The following is a 13,320-nucleotide window of genomic DNA, read 5'->3' on the forward strand; positions in this document are numbered from 1 at the left end:
GAGCCTCTCCACCACTTGGTTTAGGTGTTTAATACCAAATGCAAGTGTGTGTTATCCCATTACTGTTTCATTGGTTCAAGTTTTGATCATTTAACAATTATTACTACATTATTAACTGTTATCTCAACCATTAGTTTATATATTTGTGTAATTATTGTTCAAAGGAAATGGGAAAAAAATGTTTTTTTCTTAGTGTGAACACTAAAGGGTTAATGGTGCCTTTGCAGATGTGAGCGTTACTTATTCCATGTGCACTACTGCATCTGTATAGCATTTCAACTGTGTTTATTGTTAATGGCCTGAGGGCCTTGGGATCATTCAGTGTTTGTTTTATATTTTTTGCATTCAATTTCTTTCTTTTTATGAAACTATATATATATATATATATATATATATATATATATATATATATATATATATATATAAACTTTTTTTTACCTAACATAACATAAAATTCAAACCACATGGAGATGCTTATTAACATAAACCCTGTCTTTTAACAAATTAGACCTATCTGATCAAAGCAGAAGTTTACAGAGAGAGAATAAAAGAAAAAAAAACAAAATAAATATTATATATATATATATATATAATATTTATTTTTTATTTTTTTATTTATATATATATACACACACATCTTCCCTCACCCAATCTCCCATCTCCCCTGGATAGGCTGATTGGCTGTTCATCTCCAGCTCAGGTCCTGGGAGCTTGAGGGTCTTGTGCAGTATCTTAGCTGTTCCTAGGGCTGCACCCTTCTGGATGGGGATGTGTGATGTACTACTGTTGCCTTCACCTTCCAGGCTCTTCCTTGAGTCCTTGGTATTTCTCCAGTTTTTCATGTTCCTTTTTCCTGATATTTCTATCGTTGTGGATGGCTATATCAATAACTACGGCTTTCCCCGGGCTCTGGGGTGTCGGGTCTCCCCCCTCTCCTGGGGGTGGGGGGTCTGCCGCTGCTGGGGGGGCTGGGCCCGTCCGGATGTGCCGTGCCGGGGGTTGGTCCGTGCCCTGGTGCTTGGTCGCAGCCCCGGAACCTGGGTGGGGGTGTGTTTGTATATAGGTGGGTGTGTGTGTGTGTGTGTGTCTGTAGGTATGCGGGTGTGTGGGTGGGTGTAGAGGGATGTGTGTGCTGTATGTGTGTGTGGATGTGTATGAAGGTCTAGGTGTGTGCGTGTATGTGTGTGTGAGTGGTGTGCGGGTGTGTGTGTGGAGGTCTATGTGGGATGTGTGTGTGGGTGTGTGTGAAGGTGTGTATATATGAGTGTGTGCACGTGGAGGTCGAGGTGTGTGTGGAGGAGTGAAGGAGTGGGTGGAGGCGTGAGTATGTATGGAGGTGCTTGTGTGTATATGCAGGTATGTATGTGAGTGCGTGTGTAGTGGTGTATGTGTATGGAGGGGTATGAGAGTGTGTGTGTATGTGGGCACCGGTGTGTGTGTTTATAGGTATGTGCGTGAAGTGTGTGTGTGGAGGTATGTGCACGTATTGAGGTGTTGGTGTATAGAGGTGTGTGAGAGGGTGTGTGAGTGGCTGGGGTAAAAAAAAAAAAAAAAAAAGTGTGTGCGTTTGCAGGGGGTTAGGACGTGTCCTCTGGGGGGCGCCCTGGCCGGGTGTTGGGGGCGTGGGCCTGGGGTTCCCTTCCTTTGCCTCGCCCCCCTCCCACTCAGAAAGAGGAAAGTGGCCCCTTGGGCTGGTGGCTGGCCCCTGGGGGGGTTCGTGGCGTGCCTGGGTTGGGGTGCCTGCTCCGGGCCTGTGACGCCCTTCGGGGCCGGCGGGGGACGGGGGCGCCCTAAGCCACTGGCGGGTCGTCTTCCAGGGGAGAGGCTTACTCCCCTCTGGACCTACATCTCCTGACCTCTCCCCTCCCCCACTCTTCACTACATACACAGGTAGGGCGTGGGAGGTGTGCTTGTTGCGCTGGGCGGGGCAGGGGGGTCATCATAGTGGCCCTGTTGCTTCGCCGAGCGGCAGCATGCCTCCCAGCTTTTAATTCCACTTAGTCACTGAGCACAAATAACATTTGCAACATACAAACACGTTTTGGGGGGTGGAACATGCGAGGTCAGGTGGGTGGGACTGCTCAGGTGGCCCCACCCCCTCCTCAATGCAGTTACTGCCCCCCAATTTTAACCCTCTTTTTTTTAATTGCAAACAGCACATAATATATTCCATCACTAGTGGGGGAGGGAGGGGGGATGGGGTCTTCAAGCGCCCCTGTCTCCATGGATGGCCCGGGGGCGGGGCGGGGCGGGCCGGGTGGCCTGTCGCGTTGGCCCGGGGCGTAGGCGGGCTGTCCCGGGGGGTTTTGGCTGCTGGCCCTGGGGGGAAGGTGCTGTTTTGGGGGTGGGGAGTGGGGGGCGGGGGCGGGGTGGGGGGTTGGGGGCCTGGCTCGTGTCTCCTCGCCTCCTGGCTGGGGCTGTCCCCCCGTGGCGTGGGGTGGCGGGAGGATGGTGGTGGGGGGATGGTGTTTGTGTGTGTGTGTGTTGGGGGGGGGGGGGGGGGGGGGGGTGGGAGAGTGGTGTGGGTGTGGGGGGATGGGTGGTGGAGGGATGGTGTGTGGGAGGGTGGGGTGTGTGGAGGTGGATGCGTGGTGTGTGGGAGGGGGGGTGGTGTGGGTGTGGGAGGATGAATGGTGGAGGGATGATGTATGTGTGGGAGGATGGGGTATGTGTGGGAGAATGTATGGTGCAGGGATGGGGGAGTGTGTGGGAGGATGGATGGTGGAAGGATGGTGTGTGTGCGGGAGGATGGATGGTGTATGGGAGGGAGGATGGTGTGTGTGTGGGGGAGTGGTGTATGTTTGGGAGAGTGGGTGATGGAGGGGTGGTGTGTGTGTGTGGGAGGATGGGGTACGTGAAGGTGGATGTTTGGTGTAGGAGAATGATGTATGTGTGGGAGGATGGGTAGTGGAAGGAAGGTGTGTGTGTGTGTATGGGAGGTGTGAAGGTGGATGAATGGTGTGTGAGAGGGAGGATGGTGTATGTGTGGGAGGATGAGTGGTGGAGGGATGATGTGTGTGTGGGAGGATGGGATAGGTGTGGGAGAGTGTATGGAAGGATGGTGAGTGTGTGGGAGGAAGGATGGTGTGTGTGTGGAAGGATGGATGGTGGAAGGATGGTGTGTGTGTGTGGGAGGACAGAGTATGTGAGGGTTGAATGGTGTATGCGTGGGAGGATAAATGGAGGAGTGGAAGGAGAGTGTGTGTGTTTGTGTGTGTGTGTGTTGGTCTGGGGGGGGGGCAGGACTGGTTCTCGGGGTGTGTGGCTGGGCGCTGGGGTGTGGGGCTGGCCTCTGGTGGTGGCCGTCTGGGCGGGCCGGGTCCCCCCGGGTGGCGTGCTGGCCCTCGGCCTGTGGGGGGGGGGGGTGTCCCTGCGCTCCTGGGCCCGGGCCCTCTGCCCCGTCTGTCCCGGGCGGCCGGTGCCCGGGGGGGTCGGGGACTGCTGGCCTCGGCCCGCCGGGGCCGGTGCCCTGGGTCCGCGGGGCGGCTCCTGCTGGGGTCTCCTGCTGCTGCCTTCCTGGGCGGGCGAGTGGTCGTCTCTGTGGACCGGTCGGGATCTGTTGCCTGCGGGGGGGCTGGTGGCCTGGGTCTCGGGACCGCTGGCCTGACTCTGGCCTCTGTTCAAGTGAGGTGGCATCTGCATGATCACTCTGCATGGTCACTCCTTCCTGAACGTCTCCACACAGTCTTTGCGTCGCCGTGTGGCCGAGTTCTCCAACACATCCACACAGGTTTCTCTGCGCGTGTTCTTGAATACAGCAGTTTCACTTATATCTATTATCATATTTTGTTTCTTTTTTTAATTATTTCTGTTCTTATTATTATTATTACTCTTACTCTTATTATTATTATTGTTACTATTATCAACTAGTTGTGTAATGACCTACTGGCTAGGATGATCGTAGCTATATATGTTGTAAGTAGTATGGATTACATGGTCTTCTGTATGATGTTTCAAGTCCCCACCCGCACTCCCCACACCCTTTCTGTCCCTCTCTCTCCCCTCCCTCTTCTCTCTACTTTCTTTTCTCTCTCTCTCTCTCTGTCCCCTCCGGTCGAGTCCAGCATTAAGAGTCTGATTTAATAAAGTTTTTCATCAAGAGGGACTTTATACATGTAGTATAAATCCCTGCTTGATAGAGTAAAATTGCCCAGCACCAGACAGCAGCCAGACAATCATTCTGTTTGCAACGATGCTGGACAAGACAGGTTAAAAAAAAAAAAAAAAAAAATAACTACGGCTTTCCTTTGCTGCTGATCCATGATCACAATGTGCGGCTGGTTGGCCACCATTATTTTGTCGGTCTGTATCTGGAAGACCTGGAGGATCTTGGCCCTCTTATTCTTCACCCCTTGGGAGTTGTTTCCCATTGTGACCTAGGGGTCTCCAGTCCATATTCTGCACAGATGTTTCTGTACATTATGCCGGCTACTTGCTTATGGCGTTCCTTGTTTTCTTTGCCTGCCAGTATCTTGCACCCTGCTGTGAGGTGCTGCATTAAATTAGATTTAGGAGATTTGGAGACATTATTCTTAAATTGTTTACATTTAATTGCAACCTTTCTCAAAGCAGTGAACCTATAATATCTTCTGAGAGCCTCTCTGGGATCTTTTTATAATCAATAACTGGTCCTGTTGTTGTTGTTTAGTCTTGTTTGTATCAGACATTAGATCTACATGAGATATTTAGTCTGGCTAGTGTTTCTTTAATGCTTTTTACCATTAAACATATGTCTAAGGTGCTTTGTAGCGTTAGATAACTTTCTACCATCTTTAGTGGGGTTTTTTGAACGGAGAAATGATATTGGTTTTTTACATAAACAGTAAACATGTTTTAGTATAGTTATTATTCAGGCTTTTTAATTACATTAGCCAAAGAATACATTCCTTCTTGTCTACACTTTTATAAAAATGCACTATTCTCCGGACCAGTAAGCCTGAGACATATTACAGTTTGCTCTAGAATCAGGATCTTTCCCACTGGTGACACTGTGGTTTAATCAGGAACAGTCAGTTTGGTGACTCACCAGTCTTTATGCTCAGAAAATATGTCAGCGACTAATTTCACGCTGAATATGAATTAGGCTGAAGTAATCTCTCAAAACATGCATCATCAAATGTTAACACTAAAATGAATGATCCAGAGAGGGCTTCATTCAGTTTTTGAGCAAATCAAAGCAATAAATTTTGTCTGATTTTTTTTTTTTTATGGCCGTTGTTGAAACTTTTCATTCCAGGAAAAGCTCAGATGTTACTAATAACATCAACGATTGCTCTGTTTTGCTCAAGCGTCCCAGCAGGCCAAAATACACAGAACATGGACACAAATGGAATGCAACCATCAATAATCTCATCATTTACACCTGTTTTTGTCACCTGCTGTGGCACTCATTAGAATAAAATCAGTTAAATAGGTGTCACGCTGTGAGAACATGCAAGAGTTGGAACATTTTCATGCTCTGGTTTGATTTGACATTTCAGGTGAACTCCTAATCCCCAACAACTGATTAACAGACTGTTTGTAGCAGCTCTCTCCATGTGTGTATTGCTCTTGTCCCAGTACTTCCCAGATATCACAGCCTTCCTGGAAGGAGATCATATCAGGGGAATGCAGCCAGCTGAAGAGAAAACAGAGCTTTGTGACTTTGTGAAGAGCAGTTCTCATCTCTCCCACCATTGCTACAAACACACAGCAACACATGCATGCGCTGAATCATGGCCAGCAGCAGTGAATCGAGGTTCCTGTGTCATGGGTAAGCACACATCAGTGGTCCTCCTAAGGTCACTGACTCAGCCTGAAGCTGCGCTGCAGCTACATAGATGAATCACCACAAAGCAGGGAGACTGAGAATCTGATTTCAGTTCTTTGGGTCAGTTTCAGCTACTTTTAAATGTGCCAAATACATTAAGGTGGCTCATTTTTTTACTTTATAGACCAAGTAACCGTGAAGAATATTATGGCAGGTACTAACTGATTCGTATGTGTTACTGCTGCCCACCGTTTCCCTTCTACACTCCTACAGTTTCACAAATATCCCATTAGTTACAGCCACACACCCACAGAGCACTTCCTCCTGGGGATCGATAACCTGCACTGACCGTGCTGTGTTTGCCCTCTGGACCCCAGCACAGTGTGCTAGCACACACCTACACTCTAACACTGTGGCAAAATATCTCTGTTCCTCATCCCACCGTAGACGCCTAAAAAAAAAACTAAGTGTGCAGACCACCCAAGGGCTCTAGAGAGTGCACACTGGGAGGCCCGGGTGGGTGAATGTGCTGAAGGATGACAGTGTTTTGGAAAGTAGTGGCAGGTGGACTGCTCTTTACTGTAAGCCTCACTCTGCTGGGACGGCAAGCTGAGGGGCAGGGGAACGGACGGGATAAGGTGTGTAAATATGATGCATAATGTTTTAGATGAATGTGTGTATATGCCATAAGGAGTATGTGGATTAATTACTGGAGAGTTTAATGCAAAGTTGCAAATGATTTTATTTGTATTTTGGGGCTTTAAACAAAATCCCTAAATCTGTGTGAAGGCATAGATAATTTCTTAAGCATGTATTGTTTCTTTTTTACTGTAAATTAGTAATGTTTCTCAAAGAAATATTTGCTTTAAAAAATTTTAAACAATGTTTTCTTGGTGAAACATTTTCTGGGGTTTTAAAAGAAAGGGGTTCAACTAAGTGCAGCCTAAAAGCCTAAAATTCTTAAACAAACACCTACTGTACACAATTTAGATGCCAGCTAAGAGGCCCCATCCATAATTTATTTAGACTTAGGACTTTGCTCAGTTTGTGGACCAATAAGCCCCATAACAACAGCTGCTCCAGCCTCACTTACTACTTTTGTTTTCCTCCCATAAATTTACCCCCCCCCCCCCCCCATGTATTAATACATAAATGGCATCAGCATGGATTTAGCACAACATTACTGCTTAAAACTTGAACTACATTAACTTACACAGAGATTATGCTTTACATTGACTCATTATGGTTTTAACCACTACCCAGTCATGGCATCCGACTATATATTCAAAAGCAGCATTCAGTGAATGTTTGAGGTACATAATATAATGCTCATGGTTTAGTGTTAAATGAGCACCTTATGCTTGTCTTTCAGAAAGAAGTATCGGGAGATTCAACCGTATACCTCGGGCAGCACAGAGACCTCTGGAGGCCGCTGATCCACACAACAGCCAACCTCTCTGAGATTAGCAGGTAAGCAAGGGCACATCAGTGCAGTATGATGTTTATTTTTATCAGTATTTCTATACCTACATTCAATTAAGAGACAGAAAATAGGGGTTAGAGTCCTTGTTTGGGTAGAATAGAGATGGAAGGAGAAATTGGGGAAACTGAGGGCGGGAGGTACTTGTGTTCTCCTGTGTGTGTGTGTGTGTGTGTGTGTGTGTGTGTGTGTGTGTGTGTGTGTGTGTGTGTGTGTGTGTGCGCACGTGTGTGACAAGCTGAAATGCTGTTTGGCATGAAAGGCGCTTTATAAATAAAGTTTGATCTGATTTGATGAAGATCTTCAGTGAAAAAAATCAACAAAAAAGGCAAGGCAGTTTATTTGTATAGCACATTTCATGTACAGGACAATTCAAAGTGCTTTACATAAAACAAAGACATTACAGATATTTAGAATAGTAAAAGGCATCAACACATAATCACAATAAAATAATAAATTACATTAAAATGATTAAAAGCAAGATAAGTTAAAAAAGTTACCGTGCAGATTTCATGCATAGGCGCATGAAAAAAGAAATGTTTTTAACCTGGATTTAAAAATGTCTACATTTGGGGAAAGTTTAATCTCCACTGCCAGTTTATTCCACTTGTTTGCAGCATAACAGCTAAATGCTGCTTCTCCATGTTTAGTCTGGACTCTGGTCTGGACTAGTTGACCAGAGTCTTTGGATCTAAGAGCTCTGCTAGGTTTATATTCTCTGAACATGTCACAGATGTATTCTGGGCCTAAACCATTCTGGGATTTGTAAACAAGCAGAAGGGTTTTAAAATCTATTCTGTGACTGACTGGAAGCCAGTGTAAAGATTTCAAAACTGGTGTGATGTGTTCAGATCTCTTAGTCCTGGTTAAAACTCTAGCAGCAGCGTTCTGGGTGAGCTGCAGATGTTTAATGCTCTTTTTAGGAAGTCCTGTTAAAAGACCATTACAGTAATCCAGTCTACTGGAGATGAATGCATGGATGAGTTTCTTATGGTCTTTCTGGGAGACTAAACTTTTAATTCTGTTGATGTTTCTGAGCTGGTAAAAAGCTGTCTTAGTGACAGCTTTGATGTGGCTGCTGAAAGTCAGATCTGAGTCTATCAACACTCCCACGTTACGAAATTGGTTGGTGATTTTAAGAGCCCGAGTCTCCAGGTGTTTGCCAATGCTGACCCTCTTCTCTTTGCTACCAAACAGAATAATCTCAGTTTTGTCTTCATTTAATTGTAGGAAATTCTCCCTCATCCAGGTGTTTATTTGCTCCAGACCACTGACACATTAAGTCTATTGGACGGACTGCAGTCATCTGGTGACAGAGGCACATAAAGTTGTGTATCATCTGCATAACTTTGATAACTAATGCTATAGTTCTGTAATATTTTACCCAAAGGGAGCATATACAAGTTGAACAGAAGAGGTCCAAGGACTGACTCCTGGGGGACTCCACAAGTCATGGCCACTCGCTCGGATTCATAGCTGCCGATCGTAACAAAATAACTCCGGCCTTCTAAATAGGATCTGAACCAGTTAAGGACCGCTCCAGAAAGTCCAACCCAGTTTTCCAGCCTGTGCAACAGGATTCTGTGATCTACAGTATCAAACGCAGCACTGAGATCCAACAGAACCAGGACTGATACTAGGCAAAGAGTATGTGGAGATTTGGGATTTTGTTATATGAAATAAGTGTTTAGGGATAAGTGTTTCCTTAAGTTTAATAAGAAATTACTAGACGACCTCCCCAAAGCTCTATAACAATCATGACCTTCCCCTCTGCTGTCTTTGCCTTAAGTGCATTTTGCTCCTGAGCAGTAAGTGAGATTTTAACAGAGCATTTGAAGCAGGCAGATCATCCACTTTATCTTTTTAGCTTTCTCACTCAAGTTAACTGTTGTATGTCTATTCCGTTTGCACAGCATCAAGTCATCCTTTCAGCTACGGACATTTGACCCCGAAGGTGCAATTTTTTACGGAGACACCAAAAACGGAGGGGACTGGTTTGTTTTGTCCCTGAAAGATGGCATCCCTCTGATGCAGATCAGCAAAGAAGATGTACTCGTCAGCGTGGCAGGTGGGCCAAAGCTCAACGATGGGAAATGGCACACGGTGAGTTTCCAGTGCGGCTAAAAGGCTTTCAGGTTTGTTACATATCAAGCAACACTTCAGTGAAATAACACAGCTCTTAAAATCTTAGAGAAACATGTCACGTGGTGTTCCATACTGTTGTTTTTACATGACATTTTTGTGTTTTTTTTTTCCTGATGTTGTCAAGCTTGAAGTGAGCAACCAAGGGAAGTTTGTCATCCTAGAGGTGGATGGCTCAGCTGGACTGGTGGTAGGCATGCAGTCTGAAAATATAGAGGATGTCATTTTTGGTAAACTTCGACTGGCTGTTGGTGGAATCCTGATCAACAAGGAAAAGATGATTGTTCAGGTGTTGACATATTTATCCACTCTGAATCACTTTTACACTGTTCAAGACCGTTTATCCATTCTGATCAGTAAGATTTGGTCTTATTTGGGATTTTTTTTTACATTTTCTGGAGTAGAGTTTCCTAATGCCCTGTTGAATGAATATGATTTTATGTTCTTTGGCAATTTTTGCTCAATTCTTAACCAGTGTTCACTACTTCTATCTAAAGTTTGAGCCGCAGATGGACGGCTGTGTGCGGGACGGAAGATGGCTGAACCTTAGCATCCCCTGGAAGGTGGAGGCAGAAGAGCTGTGGTCCTGTCATCAAAACATCCAACCTGGCAGCTACTTCCCAGGCACAGGATTTGCTGTTTTCAACACATCAGGTGGGGACATAGCGTGAAGTTATCCAACATACAAGCAAGTGTTTGCTACCCTTTTTTGGTATAACACACTCTCCAGCTGGACTGGATTGTGTGTTTTCACATGACACAGCATATTTGGGTAGCAACAATTTATCTGACAAGTAGTCAGAAATCTGTCAGTTATCAGGTTTAACTTGTTAACTAACAATAGCCTAATTCCTAATGCTATCCTCTGATAGCTGTTAGTTGTGTGACTGCTTTCTTTTATATGTGTGCAGTTTTCCCATTTGAGGAAGAACATGGGCTGAAGATTGAATTGTGGGGTGATTTTGGTCAGATGGACGGGACCATTTTGAGCATCAAGCCTTCACAGGAAGAGCCGATGTTTACTGTAGTAGCCAGCAATAACACAAAGGTATGCACATAAATCTGACACAAGCCAAAGTAAGTCTCCAGCATCCGCTCCTAACTGCAAACAGTGGTCTTAAAGCTTGTAAGATCATGTGGTTAATTTAAATACATCATACAAATGCACAACAAGCTAACACAAACACACTGGAAACCTTTATAGATTTACTGTCTATTTCTGGTTTTGATTTCCAGGTGGTCACGCTCAAGTTCAAAGAAGAAAATGTCACTGTGGAAAACCCTTTCAAGAGACTGCTGATTACCTTTCAGAAGGATTTACTGAAAGTGTTTCCAGATGAAGATGAATCAAAAAGCATTGTGTTACCTGTCAGTGCTGTGAGCCACCCTGGTTATTTGGCAGCTTGGAAAAATGGTCTTCTTGCTGTTGGAGGTTTTCTGGGTAAGATTTTACTGGGATTATGTAAATCCCATGTAACTGTTTAGCGAACACAACATTTAGAGTAAAACTACACATAATGACTTAATTCATTTGTGCAGTCCACTGTCACAGTGTTTTCTTCTTTCCCTTTTTCATTTTCCAGGTGAAAGTGAGGATAATGTCGGCTCCCATTTCTTGACAGGCTGTCTAGAGAAGATCCAAGTCCAAGGGAGGGATTTGGATCTGGATTTAGGCATCAAGCACAAGTCAATCTCCTCTCACAGCTGCCCCGCCTAGACCACAAAAGCAAGGATGGGCTGTATGTGGACTGGATGTTTGAAGTTGATGCATTTATTCACACAAGTCAATGTAAATGATAAACATAGCATGTTTAATTACCCTAAAGATTGAATGAAAATCAAAGAATGGCTACAGCAAGGCAAATGACAAGACCGATGTGAAACAAAGAATAATGGCTGATGCATCATGACCACGAAGAGACACACATAACCAAAATGTGACACAAAAGAAGCAGAGCTGAAAAGTTACTATAACTGAGCCACAAAGAAACCACAAAGGGACATAAAGCAATCACAATTAGACACAAGACAGCAAGAAATTAGCAGAAAAATGACCAATATCATATACATTAAAACCATGAAGAAGAAGAAGTTCAGATCTCAATAAAAGAAATACAAAATGAACAAAATAAGTGTGTTATGATTCAAAATGTATTCAGCACACAAAGTCGGAGACATGAAATATTAACAGATTGTACATACACAACTTCTCTCTCAGTCGGAGTGTCTTACTTCTCTGTACTTTAACTGATGCATCTGTAACAGGCCTGTGCTCAGAGGTGCACTGTTTCATAATCTGTTAGTTAAAACATGGTCTATTTTTCTTTACGTAACACCCAGATGCCAAGGTTTCTTATCAGACAACTCATTATAGTCTATTGTGGTACTCATAACAATTAATTTCTAAAGCAGAAATATTTACCAATCAAATATTAATCTTCTTAAACATGTTTATCCTCCTGATCATTTGTAACAGAACACACAGACTGACCTCAGACACGAGTTTTCATTTGACCATGATACAAACAAATGTATGTTTGTGAATAAATAAGATTCTTTCAAAGTGTTCTTGGTGATTATTTGTGTTTTGTGTTCTGTATTTAAAGCAAAATAAAAGATAATGATGGTTTGAGGAGGTTTCAGCTGAGATTGAAGAACGATCCAGTGATTAATTGCGCCCTCTAGTGGATCATCAAAGATATTAAAATTGTACAATTCAAATCACACAGTTAAGGCAAGATAAGCCAGAAATAGTGCTGTAATTAAATTTTGAGGCTTCAGCTCAAACTAAAAAAAAAAAAAAAAAAAAAATCTGTCATTGGTGAGAAATAAAAATCTGTGCTCTTTCTGCATTTGTAGCTGAAGAGTGAGAGCTAAGTTGAAGTGTTTTAGTTACAGCATCAGGAGTCAACCTGACCCGGATGTGAGGTAGCTGTTTTTATGGTAACAGTGTTATCAGACATTTTTTGTCTGGTGGGTTTTGTGAGAGTATGTGCAGTTAGGATGTGTTGCTGCCCCCAACAGGCCATTTGTGGAATTTAATCATATGAAATAAGTTGTCCATAAATGCTGCTTCTTATCACAGCTGCAAGATTTGTAAGATTTTGAACTTCTCAACAAAAAATAAATAAATAAAAGGATTTTCATTATTATTATGATTATAATCACTGCTGCAAAAAAACTTAAATAAATAAAGCTGTTAAAGCTGTTCAGGGTTGAGGTGCTGTGAATATTACAGGGGCGATGCATGCTAAAACGCTAAAAAAAGCTGTCTGCAAAATTTCAGCCTGGTGTGGGGAATGAAGAGCTGGCTGATGTCAAAGAACCTGAGGTTCAGAGACGGAGTGTAGAGTTAAGGAAGCTGGAGTGGTACCGCTGAGTAAGGCCACAGAGGGATGCAGGGATTTGAAAGATGTACATCCATGGTTTGTACAGGTGAGAACCATAGGAGCAGAGTTTTGGACATCCATAGCATTTCTTGATGACCCAAATAGGTTAAATCAAGTTTCTCCTCATAATCAGGGAGTGGTGTCAGGAGTTTGGAGATGATGTTGGAACAAAAAAGAATTAAGAAAAAAAAAAGTTGTTTAATATTCAGAAAATGTGTTTTTCTGAGAAATACAGAATTTAAACTAACAAATAACTTACTGATTATTGATATATTTCGGATCCATACTAATAAAAATGATCATGTATGTATCATATATACACAGCTTATAATCTTATTAGTTTTTCTTTCATTCTTTCATTGCATCAAAGGGATGCCATCTTTCAGGGACAAAACAAACCAGTCCCCTCCGTTTTTGGTGTCTCCGTAAAAAATTGCACCTTCGGGGTCAAATGTCCGTAGCTGAAAGGATGACTTGATGCTGTGCAAACGGAATAGACATACAACAGTTAACTTGAGTGAGAAAGCTAAAAAGATAAAGTGGATGATCTGCCTGCTTCA

At 43.7% G+C, this 13,320-nt stretch overlaps 1 protein-coding gene across 1 annotated transcript; it reads left to right on the forward strand.

Annotated features, from left to right (window-relative positions):
* Window positions 1-6,116: 6,116 nt before the first annotated feature.
* Window positions 6,117-11,226, forward strand: shbg (sex hormone-binding globulin). Its single transcript, XM_041985564.1, has 8 exons — window positions 6,117-6,387; window positions 7,122-7,219; window positions 9,143-9,332; window positions 9,499-9,660; window positions 9,869-10,025; window positions 10,283-10,419; window positions 10,608-10,812; window positions 10,955-11,226. Exons 1-8 carry the CDS (start codon window positions 6,286-6,288, stop codon window positions 11,086-11,088), a joined length of 1,185 nt encoding a protein of 394 aa, XP_041841498.1. The 5' UTR covers window positions 6,117-6,285; the 3' UTR covers window positions 11,089-11,226.
* The last annotated feature ends 2,094 nt before the right edge of the window (window positions 11,227-13,320 follow it).

The sequence above is a fragment of the Melanotaenia boesemani genome, chromosome 5, assembly GCF_017639745.1.
Source record: "Melanotaenia boesemani isolate fMelBoe1 chromosome 5, fMelBoe1.pri, whole genome shotgun sequence".
NCBI classification, from domain to species: Eukaryota; Metazoa; Chordata; class Actinopteri; order Atheriniformes; family Melanotaeniidae; genus Melanotaenia; species Melanotaenia boesemani.

Coding starts and splice junctions, on each gene's coding strand:
- shbg (XM_041985564.1), top strand. CDS start 6,286: ATGACAGTGTTTTGGAAAGTAGTGGCAGGTGGACTGCTCTTTACTGTA. Junction 10,026..10,282: donor TGCTGTTTTCAACACATCAG/GTGGGGACATAG, acceptor ATATGTGTGCAG/TTTTCCCATTTGAGGAAGAA. Junction 10,813..10,954: donor TGCTGTTGGAGGTTTTCTGG/GTAAGATTTTAC, acceptor TTCATTTTCCAG/GTGAAAGTGAGGATAATGTC.